Source organism: Nycticebus coucang, chromosome 2, assembly GCF_027406575.1.
Source record: "Nycticebus coucang isolate mNycCou1 chromosome 2, mNycCou1.pri, whole genome shotgun sequence".
Classification (NCBI taxonomy): domain Eukaryota; kingdom Metazoa; phylum Chordata; class Mammalia; order Primates; family Lorisidae; genus Nycticebus; species Nycticebus coucang.
Genome location: NC_069781.1, coordinates 71,875,152 through 71,891,325, shown reverse-complemented (window position 1 = coordinate 71,891,325; position 16,174 = coordinate 71,875,152). Strand labels below are relative to the sequence as shown.

Here is a 16,174-nt window from a genome sequence, read left to right as displayed (position 1 = left end):
CAGCCACATACACCTGAGCTGGCGGGTTTGAATCCAGCCTGGGCCTGCCAAATAGCAATGATGGCTGCAACCAAAAAATAGCTGGGCGTTGTGGCTGGCGCCTGTACTCCCAGCTACTTGGGAGGCAGAGGCAGGAGAATCACTTGCTGTGTTGGAGGTTGCTGTGAGCTGTGATGGTACAGCACTCTACCCAGGGCGACAGCTTTGAGGCTCTGTCTCAAAAAAAAAAATAAATAAATAAAAAATTATGTATAGAGGTGAATTAGCATGCTCATATCACTGATCTGTACTTTCTTCTTGGAGGTAAGTGCTTTACATAATTATGTGATGGAGCCCTCACAACAGCTCAGCTGTTGTTATTTCTGTTTTACAGAGGAATAACTGAGTTCCAACGAAATTCAGCCTCCTGGCCAGGATCACGTGGCTTTTAAATGAAAGCCTGGATTCAAACCCAGGCAGCATGGTCTTGGAGGCCACCTCTTTGTTTTTTTTTTTTGAGACAGAGCCTCAAGCTGTTGCCCTGGGTACAACTCACAGTAACCTCCAAATCTTGAGTTCAAGCTATTCTCCTGCCTCTCTGCCTCCCAAGCGGCTAGGACTACAGGCGCGTACCACAACACCCAGCTGTGTTTTGGTTGCAGCCATCGTTGTTGTTTGGTGGGCCTGGGCTGGATTCGAACCTGCTAGCAGGTGTATGTGGCTGGCGCCTTAGCTGCTTGAGCCACAGGTGCCGAGCCAGAGCCCACCTCTTAACAACTGTGCTAGTGTGAGTGAAAGGTCCTGGGCAGGAAGGTATGGTTTAATCAGTGTTGAGCAAATTGACACAGGACGTATGGACCACCTGTGATTGTTCAACAAGGCACTAAGGAAGGAGTGTGTAGACAGGACTCATTAGAATCAGATACTAGCCAAGGGAACTGGTGGTCACTTTATTTCTAGTCTAGAATCAGCATTTGTTTGAAATGTTCAAGATTTTAAAATTTACTCTCAGTGGATAGTATTTAACTTTCCCTTTAAGAGTTATGGGTTTTTTTGCCGAGCCTGGTGGCTCATGCCTGTAGTCCCAGCACTGTGGGAGGCCAAGGTGGGTGGATTGCCTAAGCTTGGAGGTTTGAGACCAGTATTAGCAGGAGTGAGCCAGAGTGAAACCCTGTCTCTACCAAAAAAAAAAAAAAAAAAAAAAGAGCCAGGCGTTGTGGTGGGACCCTGTAATCCCAGCTGCTTGGGAGGCAAAGGGCAAGAAAATCGTTAAAGGAAGAACAGAAAAAAAAAAAAAAGAAGATAAGAAAAAAAACCCCTACAAAACTAAGAAGGGTGAACAAGCCAGGTGAAATTGAAAGCAAAAATTAAAAAAAAAAAAGTTATGGGTTCTAAAAAATTGATCCAGATGGGTGGTGCCTGTGGCTCCATGGAGTAGGGCGCTGGCCCCATATGCTGGAGGTGGTGGGTTTAAACCCAGCCCCAGCCAAAAACTGTAAAAACTGCAAAAAAAAAAAAAATTGATCCAGACTGGTTGTATGGTGATAGATTCTTCACATGTAGTGTAATATAGTTAGGGGCTTCAACTTCCACAACCCAAAACATTTTTTTAGAAGTCCTAATAAATACCCTGTTTTCCCGAAAATAAGACATCCTCCGAAAATAAGACCCACTTATAGGAAAGATAAGATGTCCCTGAAAATAAGACCTAGCGCATCTTTGGGAGCACACCTTAAAATAAGACACTGTCTTATTTTTGGGGAAACAGAGTAGCATTTCTGCTACCTTCATCTTTTCTATTTTCTGTCCTTCCTTTTGTTCTGTGCTCTGGAAAGTAGGGATGTGTATCTGTCTTAATCACTTGACTTTGATCTCTGGTTAGCTTGATTAGCTTGTGTCTGGAATTCCCGATATTATTGGAACCTAGTAATAGAAGTGGTGGAATGATGTCAAGTTAGTGAGGATTTCAGGCCACTTTTTTATTTTTGCCTGTGCTATGAGATTCTGGCATTCTGGGCAGAACAGCAGGTTGTTCTATATTTCAAGTACGGTTGTCAAATTAAATTGTTTGGTTTTCTTTCTTTCTTTCTTTTTTTTTTCTATCACCGTCAGTAGAGTGCTGTGGCATCACACAGCTCACAGCAACCTCCAACTCCTGGGCTTAGGCAATTCTCCTGCCCCAGTCTCCCAAGTAGCTGGGACCACAGGCGCCCGCCACAATGCCCGGCTATTTTTTTGTTGCAGTTTGGCTGGGGCTGGGTTTGAACCCGCCATCCTTGGTAAATGGGGCCGGCACCCTACACACCAAGCCACAGGTGCCGCCCTGGTTTTCTTATTACATAAATCAGGTTGAGTTTCCCAGTATAGTGAATGTACATGTTGATAGTTGTGTAATGAGTTAATCTAAAATGTCCAGTTTGCTTTATAGGGATTGCAACTGCTGCTAGACTTTTTTTTTTTGTGATAAGACTATTGTTCCAAATCATAGTAGTACAAAGAAGTAAGTGCTTTTCTGTAATTCCTATGTGAGAGATAACCATTAATAATTATAATTTGGTATACATTTTCTGGCCACTTAATGTACATTTATTTATTTATTTTATTTTGTTATTTTTTGAGACAGAGTTTCACTATGTCGCTCTAGGTAGAGTGCTGTGGTGTCACAGCTCACAGCAACCTCAAACTCCTGGGCTTAAGCAGTTCTCTTGCCTCAGCCTCCCAAGTAGCTGGACTATAGGTGCTCACCACAATGCCCTGCCTTTTTTTTTTGTCAGAGTTGTCATTATTGTCTTTAGCCCTCCTGGGCTCGGTACGAACCCGCCAGCCTCCGTGTATGTGGCCGGCACCCTACCCACAGAGCTAAGGGCACCAAGCGTATTTATTTATTCTTAGATACAATCATATTATACACACTGTTCTATAACCCACTCTGTTCAACTGTGGAAGGAATTTAATGTTAGTATCTAGAAAGAGCAATCTTATTTATGTTTGATGTTTTTAAAAAACGAATTCCTAGTTAATGGATATTAGCTAAATGGTGAGCTAGCCCATCCTGGGCTATCTATAATTTTACACGTCTGTGTTGTTAGAATGAATTGTTAGAGGTAATTTTTAAAGCTTTTGATACCTGTTGAAAAATTATATGTTGGGGATGGTGCCTGTGGCTCCCAGAGGAGGAGGGTTCAAACTCAGCCCTGGCCAAAAACAAAAAGAGAAAAGAAAAATCGTATGTTGGAAAGGTTTTAACAGTTTATATTTTCACTCTAGCTGTGTAACAGGTCTCATTTTGTTCATGCCTTTGATATACTGAGCATTGGCCAATCTAATAAGTGTAAATTATCTTATTTTAGTTTTACTTTCTTGTATTTTAAAGAAATTGTCCTTTGTCAGTGTTTGTGTTATGTCCTCTATATATAAGCCTATAAAATTTCTCAGTATAGTATAATTGCTTAAAGATTTAAAATTATTTTGAAAGCTAAAATAATGACCTTTTAACTTTTTTTGGCTTATATATTGATAATTTTTTTCAAATGTGTTATGTGACATGGCATCTGATAACTTAGTGGATGTATTTTTACTGCTACTAATGATATAGAGTGATAATAAAGTTATTTAAGGATCTTAAGAATATTTAGATGTTTATGACAAATGCATTTGAATATTTGTTAGATTTGACAACATAAATGTCTACTGTATTTTGTTAGGATTTTGTTTTGGAAAGTTATTTAAATCAAGTGGTAGGGAAAAATCTTAAAACCGTCTTATTTGGCTTGTACTTTTTTCATCTACCTTTGCAGATATTGTACTCCGAGATACTTGGATTATGAAGATTTGGAGCGCAAGTACTGGAAGAATTTAACTTTTGTGGCACCTATCTATGGTGCAGATATTAATGGGAGTATATATGATGAGGTACATTTATATTTTTAATGGGTTTTGCAATGGGCCATTGGAGGTTACTATTTTTGTTAACGTTTTAGAGAGTTCCGAAGTAGTCATTTGTTGTGAATTTGGGTGATCCATAATTCCTTAAAATATAAGAGAAAAATAGGGCGGCGCCTGTGGCTCCGTAGGTAAGGCACCGGCCCCATATACCGAGGGTTGCGGGTTCAAACCCGGCCCCGGCTGAACTGCCATCAAAAAAATAGCTGGGCGTTGTGGTGGGCGCCTATAGTCCCAGCTACTCGGGAGGCTGAGGCAAGAGAATCGCTTAAGCCCAGGAGTTGGAGGTTGCTGTGAGCCGTGTGACGCCACAGCACTCTACCGAGGGCCATAAAGTGAGACTCTGTCTCTACAAAAAAAAAAAAAAAAAAAATATATATATATATATATATGAGAGAAAAATAAAGGCTCATAGGTTGACTGCTGGTATTTTTCAAATTGAAGCCAGCTAATTGTACAAATACCTGTAATTGTTCAACAGTAGCATAGTATGCAGTTATCTGGTTGATCTTTACATTGCATTTAAAAAATTTCTTCAAGCATATGTACACAATGGAAATGTTTAGAAACCAGGAAATATTATTCACCATACTAGCACCTTAAAGCAAAAGCTCTGTTCTTCCAGTGGTTTCTCCCTAACAATTTAATAGGCTTATATTTTCCTTTCTTCCCGGATAAATTTTTCTTTTCTTTCTTTTTTTTTTTTAGGGACAGAGTCTCACTCTGTCCTCTTCAGTAGAGTGCTGTGGCATCACAGCTCACAGCAACCTCCAGCTCTTGGGCTTAGGTGATTCTCTTGCCTCAGCCTCCCAAGTAGCTGGGACTACAGGTGCCCGCCACAATACCCGGCTATTTTTTGTTGTAGTTTGGCTGGGACCAGGTTTGAACCCGCCACCCTCGGTATACGGGGCTGGTGCCCTACTCACTGAGCCACAGGCACCGCCCCCAATTTTTCCTTTTTTTTTTTTTTTTTTTAGAGAGACAGAGTCTCACTATACTGCCCTCAGGTAGAGTGCCATGGCGTCACAGGGCTCACAGCAACCCCCAACTCTTGGACTTACGTGATTCTCTTCCCTCAGCCTCTCGAGCAGCTAGGACTACAGGCGCCCGCCACAACGCCCGGCTATTTTTTGGTTGTTGTTGCAGTTTGGCCGAGGCTGGGTTTGAACCCGCCACCCTCGGCATATGGGGCCGGTGCCCTACTCACTGAGCCACCGGCGCTACCCCCCAATTTTTCTTAAAGTGCATGTTATTAGCATGTTATTATAGTCTTTATGTAGCCATTTTTAATGGAGGATATAATCCACTGGCTGTAATCTGTTCGCTGTTTCCTGACCTTTTTAAACCCAATTTTTTTTTTTTTTTGTAGAGACAGAGTCTCACTTTATGGCCCTCGGTAGAGTGCCGTGGCATCACACAGCTCACAGCAACCTCCAACTCCTGGGCTTAAGCGATTCTCTTGCCTCAGCCTCCCGAGTAGCTGGGGCTACAGGTGCCCGCCATAACGCCCGGCTATTTTTTGGTTGCAGTTTGGCCGGGGCCGGGTTTGAACCCACCACCCTCGGTATATGGGGCCGGCGCCTTACCTACTGAGCCACAGGCGCCGCCCTAAACCCGATTTTTAAAAATTAAATTATAGCTGTGTACATTAATGCAGTCATGGGGTACAATGTGCTGGTTTTATATATAATTTGTAAACCCAGTTTTTTTTGGTGATTCTTTCCTTTTTGAAACCTTCTATCCATTCTCCCATTGTTTTATTTTGAAATATTTCTCACCTACCAGGTTGGAAATAATGCAATACACAACCTCGATACCTTCACCTAGATTCAGGAACACAGGTTGAACAACCTTAATCTGAAGGTTTGAAATCCAAAATGCTTCAAAATTCAAAACATTCTGAGAGCTGGCTGGGCGCAGTGGCACATGTCTGTAATCCTAATAAGAGCAAGATCCTGTCTATACTGAAAATAGAAAAATTAGCCCGGCATTATGGTAGGCACTTATAGTCCTACCTACTTGGGAGGCTGAGACAAGAGAATTGCTTGAGCCTATGAATTTGAGGTTGCTATGAGCTATGATGAGGCCATGGCACTCTACTCAGGGTGGTAGAGCGAGACTTTGTCTCAAAAGCCCAAAGCAAAAACACAAACAAACAAACAAATAAACAACAACAACAACAAAAAACAAAGGAAAAAAACATTCTGAGAGCTGAAATAATGCTCAAAGAAAATGCTTTGCATTTTAGAGTTTGGATAAGGGATGCTAATCCAACCAGTACTATGTATGTGCAAAATATTCCAAAATCTAAAAAAATCCCAAATCCTTAATTCTGTGGTCCCAAGCATTTCAGACAAGGGATATTCAACCTGTAACTAACATTTTGCCACATTTGCTTTATGGTGATTAGATGATATTGTGAAATTACCTTTGTCCTATAGATATAATGATGGTATGACTACATGGTTTTTTTCTATTTAGCAATTAATGATACACATTGAAATATATATTAGTGAAATAAAACACAAGGTCTAGGATTTGTTTTGCAAATATTTCAGGAAATAAAGTATAAAAGAAAATTGGCAAAATACTTAAAGCTAGATAATAGACTGGTATTTTAAATATATATTTTTTAAAGTATGAAAAATGGAAGTTTACGAAAAGAAACCTTTCCCCATTATCTTTCTAGATTTTCACTAGTTTAAGTAACCTCTGTACTGAGAATTTATTGTTTATTAAAATAGTACATACTTTCATAGGAAAATTGAAAAATACAGAATATGAGGAAGAAAATAAACATTGCTTATAAGGTCACCAAACAGAAATAACCTTTTCATGATTTTCTTTTTTAACAAATCTGGTTTTTGAGATGGGGGGTCTCACTCTGTTGCTAGGGCTGGTCTCAAACTCCTGGGCTCAAACAATGCTCCCAAAGTAGCCTTTCCAACAGCTGGGATTATGTCATGGCACCCAATCACAATTTCCTTTTGTTTCTTCTATTTTATGTGAATGTGTATATATATTTCTCTTCTTCTTCTTCTTTTTTTTTTTTTCATACAGAGTCTCACTTAGTCACCCTGGGGTTGAGTACCATGGCATCATAGCTCTCAGCAACCTCAAACTCTTGGGTTCAAGTGATTCTCTAGCTTCAGCCTCCTAAGTAGCTGGGACTATAGGTGCCCACCACAATGCCTGGCTATTTTTTAGAGACGGGGTCTTGCTCTTGCTAAGGCTGGTCTTGAACTTCTGATCTCAAGCAATCCGCCTGCCTCGGCCTCCCAGAGTGTTGGGATTACAGGTGTGAGCCATGCACCTGGCCGTGAACATGCATATTTATAATGCAAGCATTTTTTTACAGGTGTGTTCATGTTTCTCAACAAGGAGCTGAGATGGTTTTGGCAGTTTTTTGGCTTTGAAGTATTTCTGCTGTTGTTTCCAGAAGGACCATTTAGTTTATTCTAGAACTAGCCATGTTTAGACGACCAGTTGCAAATTGTGCCTGGTATTAAATGGCTGTTAGGGTTTGTTTTTTTCTTTTTTTTTTTTTTTGGTATTTCAGTTACAGGTATCTTCTCTACTGATTTATTCCTTTCTTTTCTTTTTTTTTTTTTTAATTAAATCATAGCTGTGTACATTCATGCGATCATGGGGTCCTTTTTTTTTGAGACAGTCTCACTCTGTTGCCCAGCTAGAGTGCCATAGCTTCAAACTCCTGAGCTCAAATAATGCTCCTGACTCAACCTCTTGAGTGCTGAGCCTGCCACCATGCTCAGCCAATTTTTCTATGTTTAGTAGAGATGGTGGTCTCACTATTGTTCCAGTTGGTCTTGAGCTCCCGACCTCAAACATTCTTCCCATGTTGGCCTTCCAGAATTCCGAGATTAGAGGTGTGAGCTACTGTGCCTAGCCTGGTTTATTCTTTTTCTTTTATTTTTTTATTTATTTTCTTTTATTTTTTTGTAGAGACAGAGTCTCAGTTTATCGCCCAGCTCACAGCAACCTCCAACTTCTGGGGTTAGGCGATTCTCTTGCCTCAGCCTCCTGAGTAGCTGGGACTACAGGCGCCTGCCATAATGCCCGGCTATTTTTTTGTTGCACTTTGCCCTGGGCTGGGTTCCACCCTCAGTATATGGGGCCGGCGCCCTACCCACTGAGCCATGGGCGCCGCCCACCTGATTTATTCTTTAATGATAATAAACCTATTCCAAGTTTGACATGTATGAGTAGCTATGGTGGAGTATGTTTTAAATATTGCTCACAGGGAAGTCCAAGAGATGCATGCATGTGGTTAAGGTGTGGGCCCAAGAGCAGCTTCTGCTTCTGGTGTTCAGACTAAGTGTCTGGGAAGGATGTGGTAGAAAGTAGAACATGTAAGAGCTGATTGTTGGTAGAGGGGTGTGTGCAAATGGGAGTAGGTATATTGGAAATATTTTGGGTCTGGTATCTTTAGATTATTCCATTAATATTAAGGCATCCTTACAGAACATGGCATCCAGTTTTTGTGGGATTGTCATATGAATGAGTGAGGCAGCATAAATACTGTTGGCATTTTACACTTAAACACAAACTTGGGGTCCAAACAGGTGCAATTGCTTTTCCAAAGTTATGAGGCTAGTAGAAGAACTGTTGCATCTTCTTTTCCTCCAAACCAGTTTTAAAGAAGCAAATTATGCATACTCAATCTTACAGTTGTGGGAATGTGTGAAACTAGGTCTTTGTCATCTACATATTGTCCCTGAGCTAATGGCTCATCTTTCCTGTTGTGTCCTGGCAAGTATTCAGGTGTTGGAGAGGAAGAATAGGCTGAAGGATCTGGATCCTGACCTTGAAGATGAATGTCTGAGTGCTCTAAAAAAATTTAAATTCAGACCTTTTTTTTTTTAGTTTTTGGCCAGGGCTGGATTTGAACCCCCCCCTCACCCCCCTCTGGTATATGGAGCAGGTGCCCTACTCCTTGAGCCACAGGCGCCACCCATAATTCAGACTTTTTAAAAAAGGCACACATATGATCATTGACCTCTATGTTTCTTTCTTTCTGCATGTGTAAAGAGTTTGAATCAGCATATTTGGGGCCATTTCAGAAAAATTGACATAAAAATGCCCTGAATTAGCTTTTTGTATTTGATAGTGAAACAGCCTCATCACTGACTGCAAAGATAAGGTTGATGGACTTTAGATTGCTGTGCTTATCAATTTACCACTTGAGTTTGAAAGCCTATTACTCATTGGCATTGCTTCAAGGGAACATTGACTTTAGACTTCAGATTTGAGTAAATTTAGTTATTAAAATCCAATGAACAAAATCCACTGGTTTGTAAACATGCAGTTTAAAAACATCCTCATCATTTACAGCTTTTGGAGCTGGGAGTCTATCATTTTGGTAGGACTTATAAGACATAGTATTTTATGCAATTTCTGCAGGCCTCAGGGAGCATTTAGCCACTCTTGAGTTGGGCTGATATTTTCAATGCTTTTGTAGCATAAAGAAACGGGTGAGAGAAGTGTTGTAAACTGCTTCTGGTAAATAAAACCAATCACATACCAGATGCCTAAATCCATACAAACAGAAAAAATAGCTTGTATTTACTCCCTGGAAGCAGATGAAGAATTTGAAAAGAAAAGAGTGTATTAAAGGGAGTGTAATAAATTAACTAACATTCAGGAATGTTTGAATTCATCCTAATGAATATGCATTGAAAAAACCCATGTATTGTTTTGCTGTTGACTGTCTTTACATTGTTCAGTTCTTCAGTTTAGTATTTAAATTGTACTAAGAATGGGTTTCTTTTTTTAAATTTTTTTTTTTTTTTGAGACAGAGTCTCACTTTGTCACCCTTGGTAGAGTGTCGTGATGTCACAGCTCACAGCAACCTCCAACTCCTGGGCTAAGTGATTGTCTTGCCTCAGCCTCCCGAGTAGCTGGGACTACAGGTACCTGCCACAAAGCTCAGCTATTTTTTTTGTTGCTGCAGTTGGCCAGGGTGGGATTTTTGAACCCACCACCCTCGGTATATGGGCTGGCACCCTACTCACTGAACCACAGGTGCCGACCTTTAATTTTTTTTTTTTTTTTGAAACAGAGTCTCACTATGTCATCCTAGGTAGAGTGCCATGATGTCACAGCTGACAGCAACCTCAAACTCTTGGGTTTAGCTGATTCACTTGCCTCATCTTCCCAAGTAGCTAGGACTATAGGCGCATGCCACAACGCCCAGCTATTTTTTGGTTATAGTTGTCATTGTCGTTTGGTAGGCCCGGGTTGGGTTTGAACTCGCCAGCTCCTGTGTATGTGGCTGTTGCCCTAACCAATGAGCTACAGGCACTGAGCCAAGAGCAGGTTTCTTATGATTCATTGCATTGTTTTGAAAGAAATTATAGAATTATCTAATTGTAGTTCCATTTCTCTCCTAATTTCTAGTTATACCTATTTCCTTTAATCTTATTTTTTTTTTTTTTTGGAGGCAGAGCTTCAATCTGTCACCCTGGGTAGAGTGCTGTGGTATCACAGCTCACAGCAACCTCCAACTTCTGGGCTTAAGCAATTCTTTTGCCTCAGCCTCCCAGGTAGCTGGGACTATAGGCACCCGCCACAACACCCAGCTGTTTTTTGGTTGTAGTTGTCATTATTGTTTGGCAGGTCCTGGCTGGATTCGAACCTGCCAGCTCTGGTGCATTTGGCTGGTGCCTTAGCCGCTTGAGCTACAGGCACCAAGATTTTTTTTTTTTTGAGACACAGCCTCACCGTCTTGTCAAGGCTAGAGAGCCATAGCACCATTGTAGCTCACAGCAACCTTATACTCCTGATTCAAGTGATCCTCCTGCCACAGCCTCCTTTGTAGCTGGGACTACAGACAACCAACTACAACACTCACCAAATTTTTTTATTTTCAGTAGAGATGGGGTCTTGCTCTTGCTCAGACTGGTCTTGAACTCCTGAGCTAAACTCCTACCTCAGGATTACAGATGTGAGCCACCATGCCAGACCAATTTCTTTTATTCTTAAAAGAATGGTTGGGCGGCTATAGCAATTTTTTGGTAGGTGTAGGAGTTCTTGGAGTGGATGTGGAGAGTTAAGAGAAGTAGTTTTTGCAGAGTACAAAGATGGATAAACTCTTAGGTAGTTCACAGAGGAGCAGAGGGATGATAGTTACAGTAAGCTTGGCAGTAAAGGGTGGTGTGAGGAACTTAATGGAGTCTGCAGGAGAGGAGCCTTGAGCAGGCTTGCATCCAAGAAAGACTTTGTGGAGGATGGAGGACATCTAAACTTGCCCTAGATAACTGAGGTCAAGTGAAAGAAGAGAGTGGAGCATGGGCAGGAGCTACGTAAATTGAACAGCAAGACTGTGGTCTCAATTTTTTTGGTGGAACTGAGGATGTTTGCTGTGCAGGGGATTAGGAGGGTGAGGTACACCTGGGATAGTGGCTGTGGGACCTGGGAGGGAGATATTGGCCTCCCAGATGTTGTTGTGGGCCTGAGCCACAAATCCAACTCCTGGTACCCCAAAAGCTCCTCCAGTGGCCCCTCCTGCTCTGTGCCATATCTGCTACTTCCAGGCAAATCTTTGAAGGATCAGAGAAAGTGCCACTGTAGTTTTGATCGAGGCTGAGATACAGTGCAGGAAAATGGAGTCAGGGTGTTCATGAAGGATTACATCAGAATAATCAGCCTTAACAGGAAAGGTAGCAGGGCCTGGAAATCCCAGGGCTGGAGTCTTAGCCCCTCTTTCATTCTGCTGCTCTCTCAGAGCTTGAGTTTCTTAGCTTATACTAAAAATTCTCAACACTACAGGCAGTAGCAGATGGGGACAGTAATAGTAATGCGACGTAAGCAAGTTGCTATTTTTTTAAACCTAAATACAAAAATTATCAAATGCATGCGGTAACAAAATCTAGTGATTGGGTGTAAGAAACATAGCAGGGTTTGGCCATCAAATTCTGCCTGTTTCTTGTTTTTATGAATAAAATTTTATTGGAGCACAGTCTTGCTTGTTCATTTTTTTTTTTTTTTTTTTTACATATGACTGTTTTTGCTCTACAGTGGCAAAGCAGAGTCATTTGTCACAGATTGTATGGCTGCCAAAGCCTTGTCTGTCTCTTTGCAGAAAAACTTCACCAATCTTTATAAAGAGGCACAGTTATTTGCTCTTTGGGAAGTGTGTGCAAACCCTTTTTGAAATAGATGGGATATAAATAAAATTATGATTGTTCTTGGGATGAGATTAATATATGAGATTAATATAATTGACTGTATTGGTTCATTGTGACAATGAAATTGGAGGGTTTGGTGATTTCAGGAACCTTCTGTAGTTAAAGAAATTTTTAGAAATGGAGCCATCTTTGGTTCTGTGTAACGTCTGGGTGATTCTTTTGAAAACATAAATAAGTGTAAGAGACTTAATTTCTGAATTTTTTTTTATGTTTCACTAAGATCTGGTACACTGGGCTCAGTGCCTATGGCTCAGTGGCTAGGGTGCCGGTCACATACACTGGAGGTGGCAGATTTGAATCCAGCCTGGGTTTTCCAAACAACAATGACAACTATAACCCCAAAATAGCTGGGCGTTGTGGCAGGCACCTGTAGTCCCAGCTACTTGGGAGGCTGAGGCAAGAGAACTTCTTACCCCTAAGAGTTTGAGGTTGCTGTGAGCTGTGAAACTATGGTACTCTATGGAGGGTGACATAATGAGACTCCATTTCAAAAAAAAAAAACAAACCTGAAAAAGATCTGGTACACTCATAAGGTAATTAGCTTTTACTAACAGTATATACATATAAAAAATTAGTTCTCTGTTAGAAGCAGCATTGGAATGTCTTCAGGAAACAACATGTCAAAAAGAAGTCAGATAAAGAGGAAAAAGTCCTATAACCCTGTGGGATGACGAGACTTGACTAAGGGGCATCAAAGCCAGCAGATACATGTAGAAAACACAGAGGACAGAAAATTTCTGCGGTGGCTAATCGCCATATGTACCTCCATCAACTTTAAGGCGGGGTCACATCTGTGTTCTGTGTGTGAGAGCTAAGAATAGACATTAGCATTACCTACAGTGACAGAGGTCGTCCTCAGCCTTGTGTTGTGTGCCGTGTGGGCTGCGTTTCTAGCAGTACCTCTCATATAGACTAGTGGAGATTTTACTACATTGAGGATTAAAATGAAGTTCTACATGCTTTGTTGAAGTTAGCTATTACTTTAATGATTGACAACACTAGAAGCATCTCCCAAGTATTGTCTGGGTTCAGAAGTGTTTTTTGTAAAATTATCCCTTTGCTAAATGGTGATAGATAGTCCCTCCCCTAACCTTCATCTGATGTCCAGGCATGAATGTCTCTAATCATAACAGGCAGGGCAGTCTTCATTGGCCCCTGTGAGCCAAGTTTTCTTTTCTTTTCTTTTTTTTCTGAGGCAGAGTCTCACTATGTTGACATGGGTAGAGTGCCATGATGTCATAGCTCACAGTAACCTCCACCTTGGGCTCAAGCGATCCTCTTGCCTCTATTTTAAGTAGAGATGAGGTCTCACTTTTGCTCAGGCTGGTCTTGAACTCCTGAGCTCAAGAAATCCAACTGCCTGGGCCTCCCAGAGTGCTAGGATTACAGGCGTGAGCCACCACACCCAGCGGGAGCTGATGTTTTCCATGAAAAGGAGTTTAGCTTCCCTTGGAACAAGTAGCCTTCTTTGGATGCTTTATGTTCAGGTACCTTTTTATCTTCTTACCTTCAGTTTTAAACCTATGAGATAGCATTTCATTAAGATCAAGAATTTCCTTTGTATGTAACCATCTTTTTATGAGAGTTTTCTGCAATTCATATTTCACTGTGAAGGGACCCTGCCTCACCTTGACCTTGAACTTATGCCATTTCACTCTATTGTTGGGCCTTTCAAACCATTTAGCTTTTGCTGTGAAATGCGGCTCCTTTACTGAATCCTGTTCCTTCTCCATTGCAGCTGCCTGCAGATCTCTGAAGGTGTTCACCCCTTCTTCCGTATCAGCCTGGTACCGCAGACTCAGTGGTCTCCTATCCCAAGAGTGGCTTGTCCGTCCACTGCACAAAGCATTTCTCTAGTTTTACAAAATATCATACTGGCTTGAGTAACACAGTGAAGTTTTTCTGGAGGAACAATAGTATCCTTAGGAAAATGGGGCTTGGCAAAATCATGTCCTGTGGGTCTCCCTCCTTTAAAACAAATCATCACTCCCAGCTAATTCCCAGACTTTTTTCTAGGTCTCACATGCTCACTTTCTCCTTAGGCTTTTCTACTTTCTCAGGAGATATTTTTACTGTGAATAATGGGAAGATGACAGAACTGATGACAATACATTTAATAATGGGCATGGGGCACAATCCTTTTGGGAAAACGCCTGAGATATAATTTAAGTGCAGTGTATGCTCTCTGACCTAGATTTGTGTATAACTGAAATGATTCTGTTGGTGGCTATCATCATAGAGAGGTTTTGATTTGGATAGTGACCATTGGGTAAAAAAGTTATTACAACAATTGTTTGCAAAATAAGTATGGAAAATGAGGGGAATCATGACTGTTTCTACTGCAGGAAACTTTGAGCCCACTTCTGGCAGGTATCATTTCTCATACACTCTCTAGCCCCAATCTCTAACCTAATGTCTGCTGCACAAAATGCACTTAGTAATTGTAGAATTGATGAGTGCACGGCATGGGAAAAAATAGCCTTGGGACAGATTGTGATGTTTCCTGAATGTTTTTCATTTTTTTTTCCTATACATCTTGGAGAAAAGTTTGAGATTATTTTAGTAGTGGAGTGATAGGGTCAGAATTATGCTTTAGTGGCGGGCGCCTGTAATCCCAGCTGCTTGGGAGGCTGAGGCAGGAGAATCACGGAAGCCCAAGAGCTAGAGGTTGCTGTGAGTCCTGTGTACATCATGGCACTCTACTGAAGGCGGTAAGGTGAGACTCTGTCTCTACAAAAAAAAAAAAAAAAAAGAAAGTGTGTACTGGTTACAAGAAGCTTGGAAAGTGCTTTAGATGAGGAAAGTGAGGGGGAGGGGTTTTGGTGACTTTCTCCTGTGTGTGTTTTTCTGAATTTAGTGCTCCATGACAGCAGTTCTCAATCTTCTCACTTTCAGGACACCACTATGCTCTTAATAATTATTGTGGACCTTAAAGAACTTCCGTTTATGTAGGTTATATCTCAGACAGTGTTACATTTGGATTAAAAACTATATGTAAGTAGACTATATGTATTCTTGTTTATTGTATTATAAATTAAGTGACAATACTTAAAAATATTTAGCTCATTAAAATATCCTAGTACATAGCAATATCAATACATATTTTTTCAATATCAATATTTTTATAAATGGCTATTACATTTTCCAAAACAAAAATTTTAGTAAGAAGAGTCACATTATTTTATATTTCTCAGAGCTCTTATGTCTAGTTTAATAGATGACGTCCTTTTTTTGTTTGAGACAAAGTCTCACTCTGTCCCCCTGGGTAGAGTGCCATGGTGTCATCACAGCTCACAGCAATCCCAGACTCTTGGGGTCAAGCGATCCTCCTGCCTTAGCCTCCCAAATAGGGGACTACAAGCCCCCACCATGATACCCCACTAGTTTTTCTACTTTTAGTAGAGACAGGATTTCACTCTTGCTCAGGCTGATTTTGAACTCCTGAGCTCAAGCAGTCTACCCAGTCTGGCCTACCGTAATACTAAGATTACAGCCACCCACTTCAGCTTCCCTAGATTCCCTAGGAATGAGCCACCATGCCGGGCCAATTTTTTTATTTTAATTGACACCAAGTTTGCTTTTATTTTGTCTGATCATGGACTCTTGAGCTCAAGGGATCCTCCTTCCTCAGCCTCCCATAGTGCTAGGATCATAGGCAAAAGCCACCATGCCCAGCCCTTCTTGATTCTTACATCTGCTTTTACATGTAATCTGCTATGGTATCATGTAGCCTGTGGAAACTCCACGTTATGATCACGTGAGAATGAGAGTGAAAGAGGCAAATAATAATGTCCTAGTATAATTATGAAAGTAATTTTGGCACAGCCCCTCTGAAAGGATCTAGATGTCTGTTAATGGTCAGTCCCCAGGTAACTCTTCAAGAACCACTGCCATAAAATATTTAGCAAAAGATGACTTCTGATCTCATTGTACCTTGAGACTGCAGAAATCTTGAAGCAAGGTAACAGTGCTCTGTCCTTGTGCACTGACCTTCAGGTCACGGCATCCCTGATACTTTTCTCAGAGAGCTCACAAATCACATTCG

General features: G+C 41.0%; 1 protein-coding gene across 12 annotated transcripts in view; it reads left to right on the top strand.

The window, feature by feature from the left end:
* The window catches only part of KDM4C (lysine demethylase 4C), a 447,042-nt gene that overhangs the window by 69,151 nt on the left and 361,717 nt on the right, over positions 1-16,174 (top strand). For all 12 annotated transcript variants that reach the window (XR_008376280.1, XR_008376284.1, XR_008376282.1 and 9 more), the window contains one exon: positions 3,777-3,891. Coding sequence is in view for 9 of the 12 variants with exons in the window: in XM_053573098.1 (XP_053429073.1) it covers positions 3,777-3,891 (115 nt within the window). In the remaining 3 variants the exon portion in view is untranslated. The remainder of the gene's footprint in view (positions 1-3,776; positions 3,892-16,174) is intronic.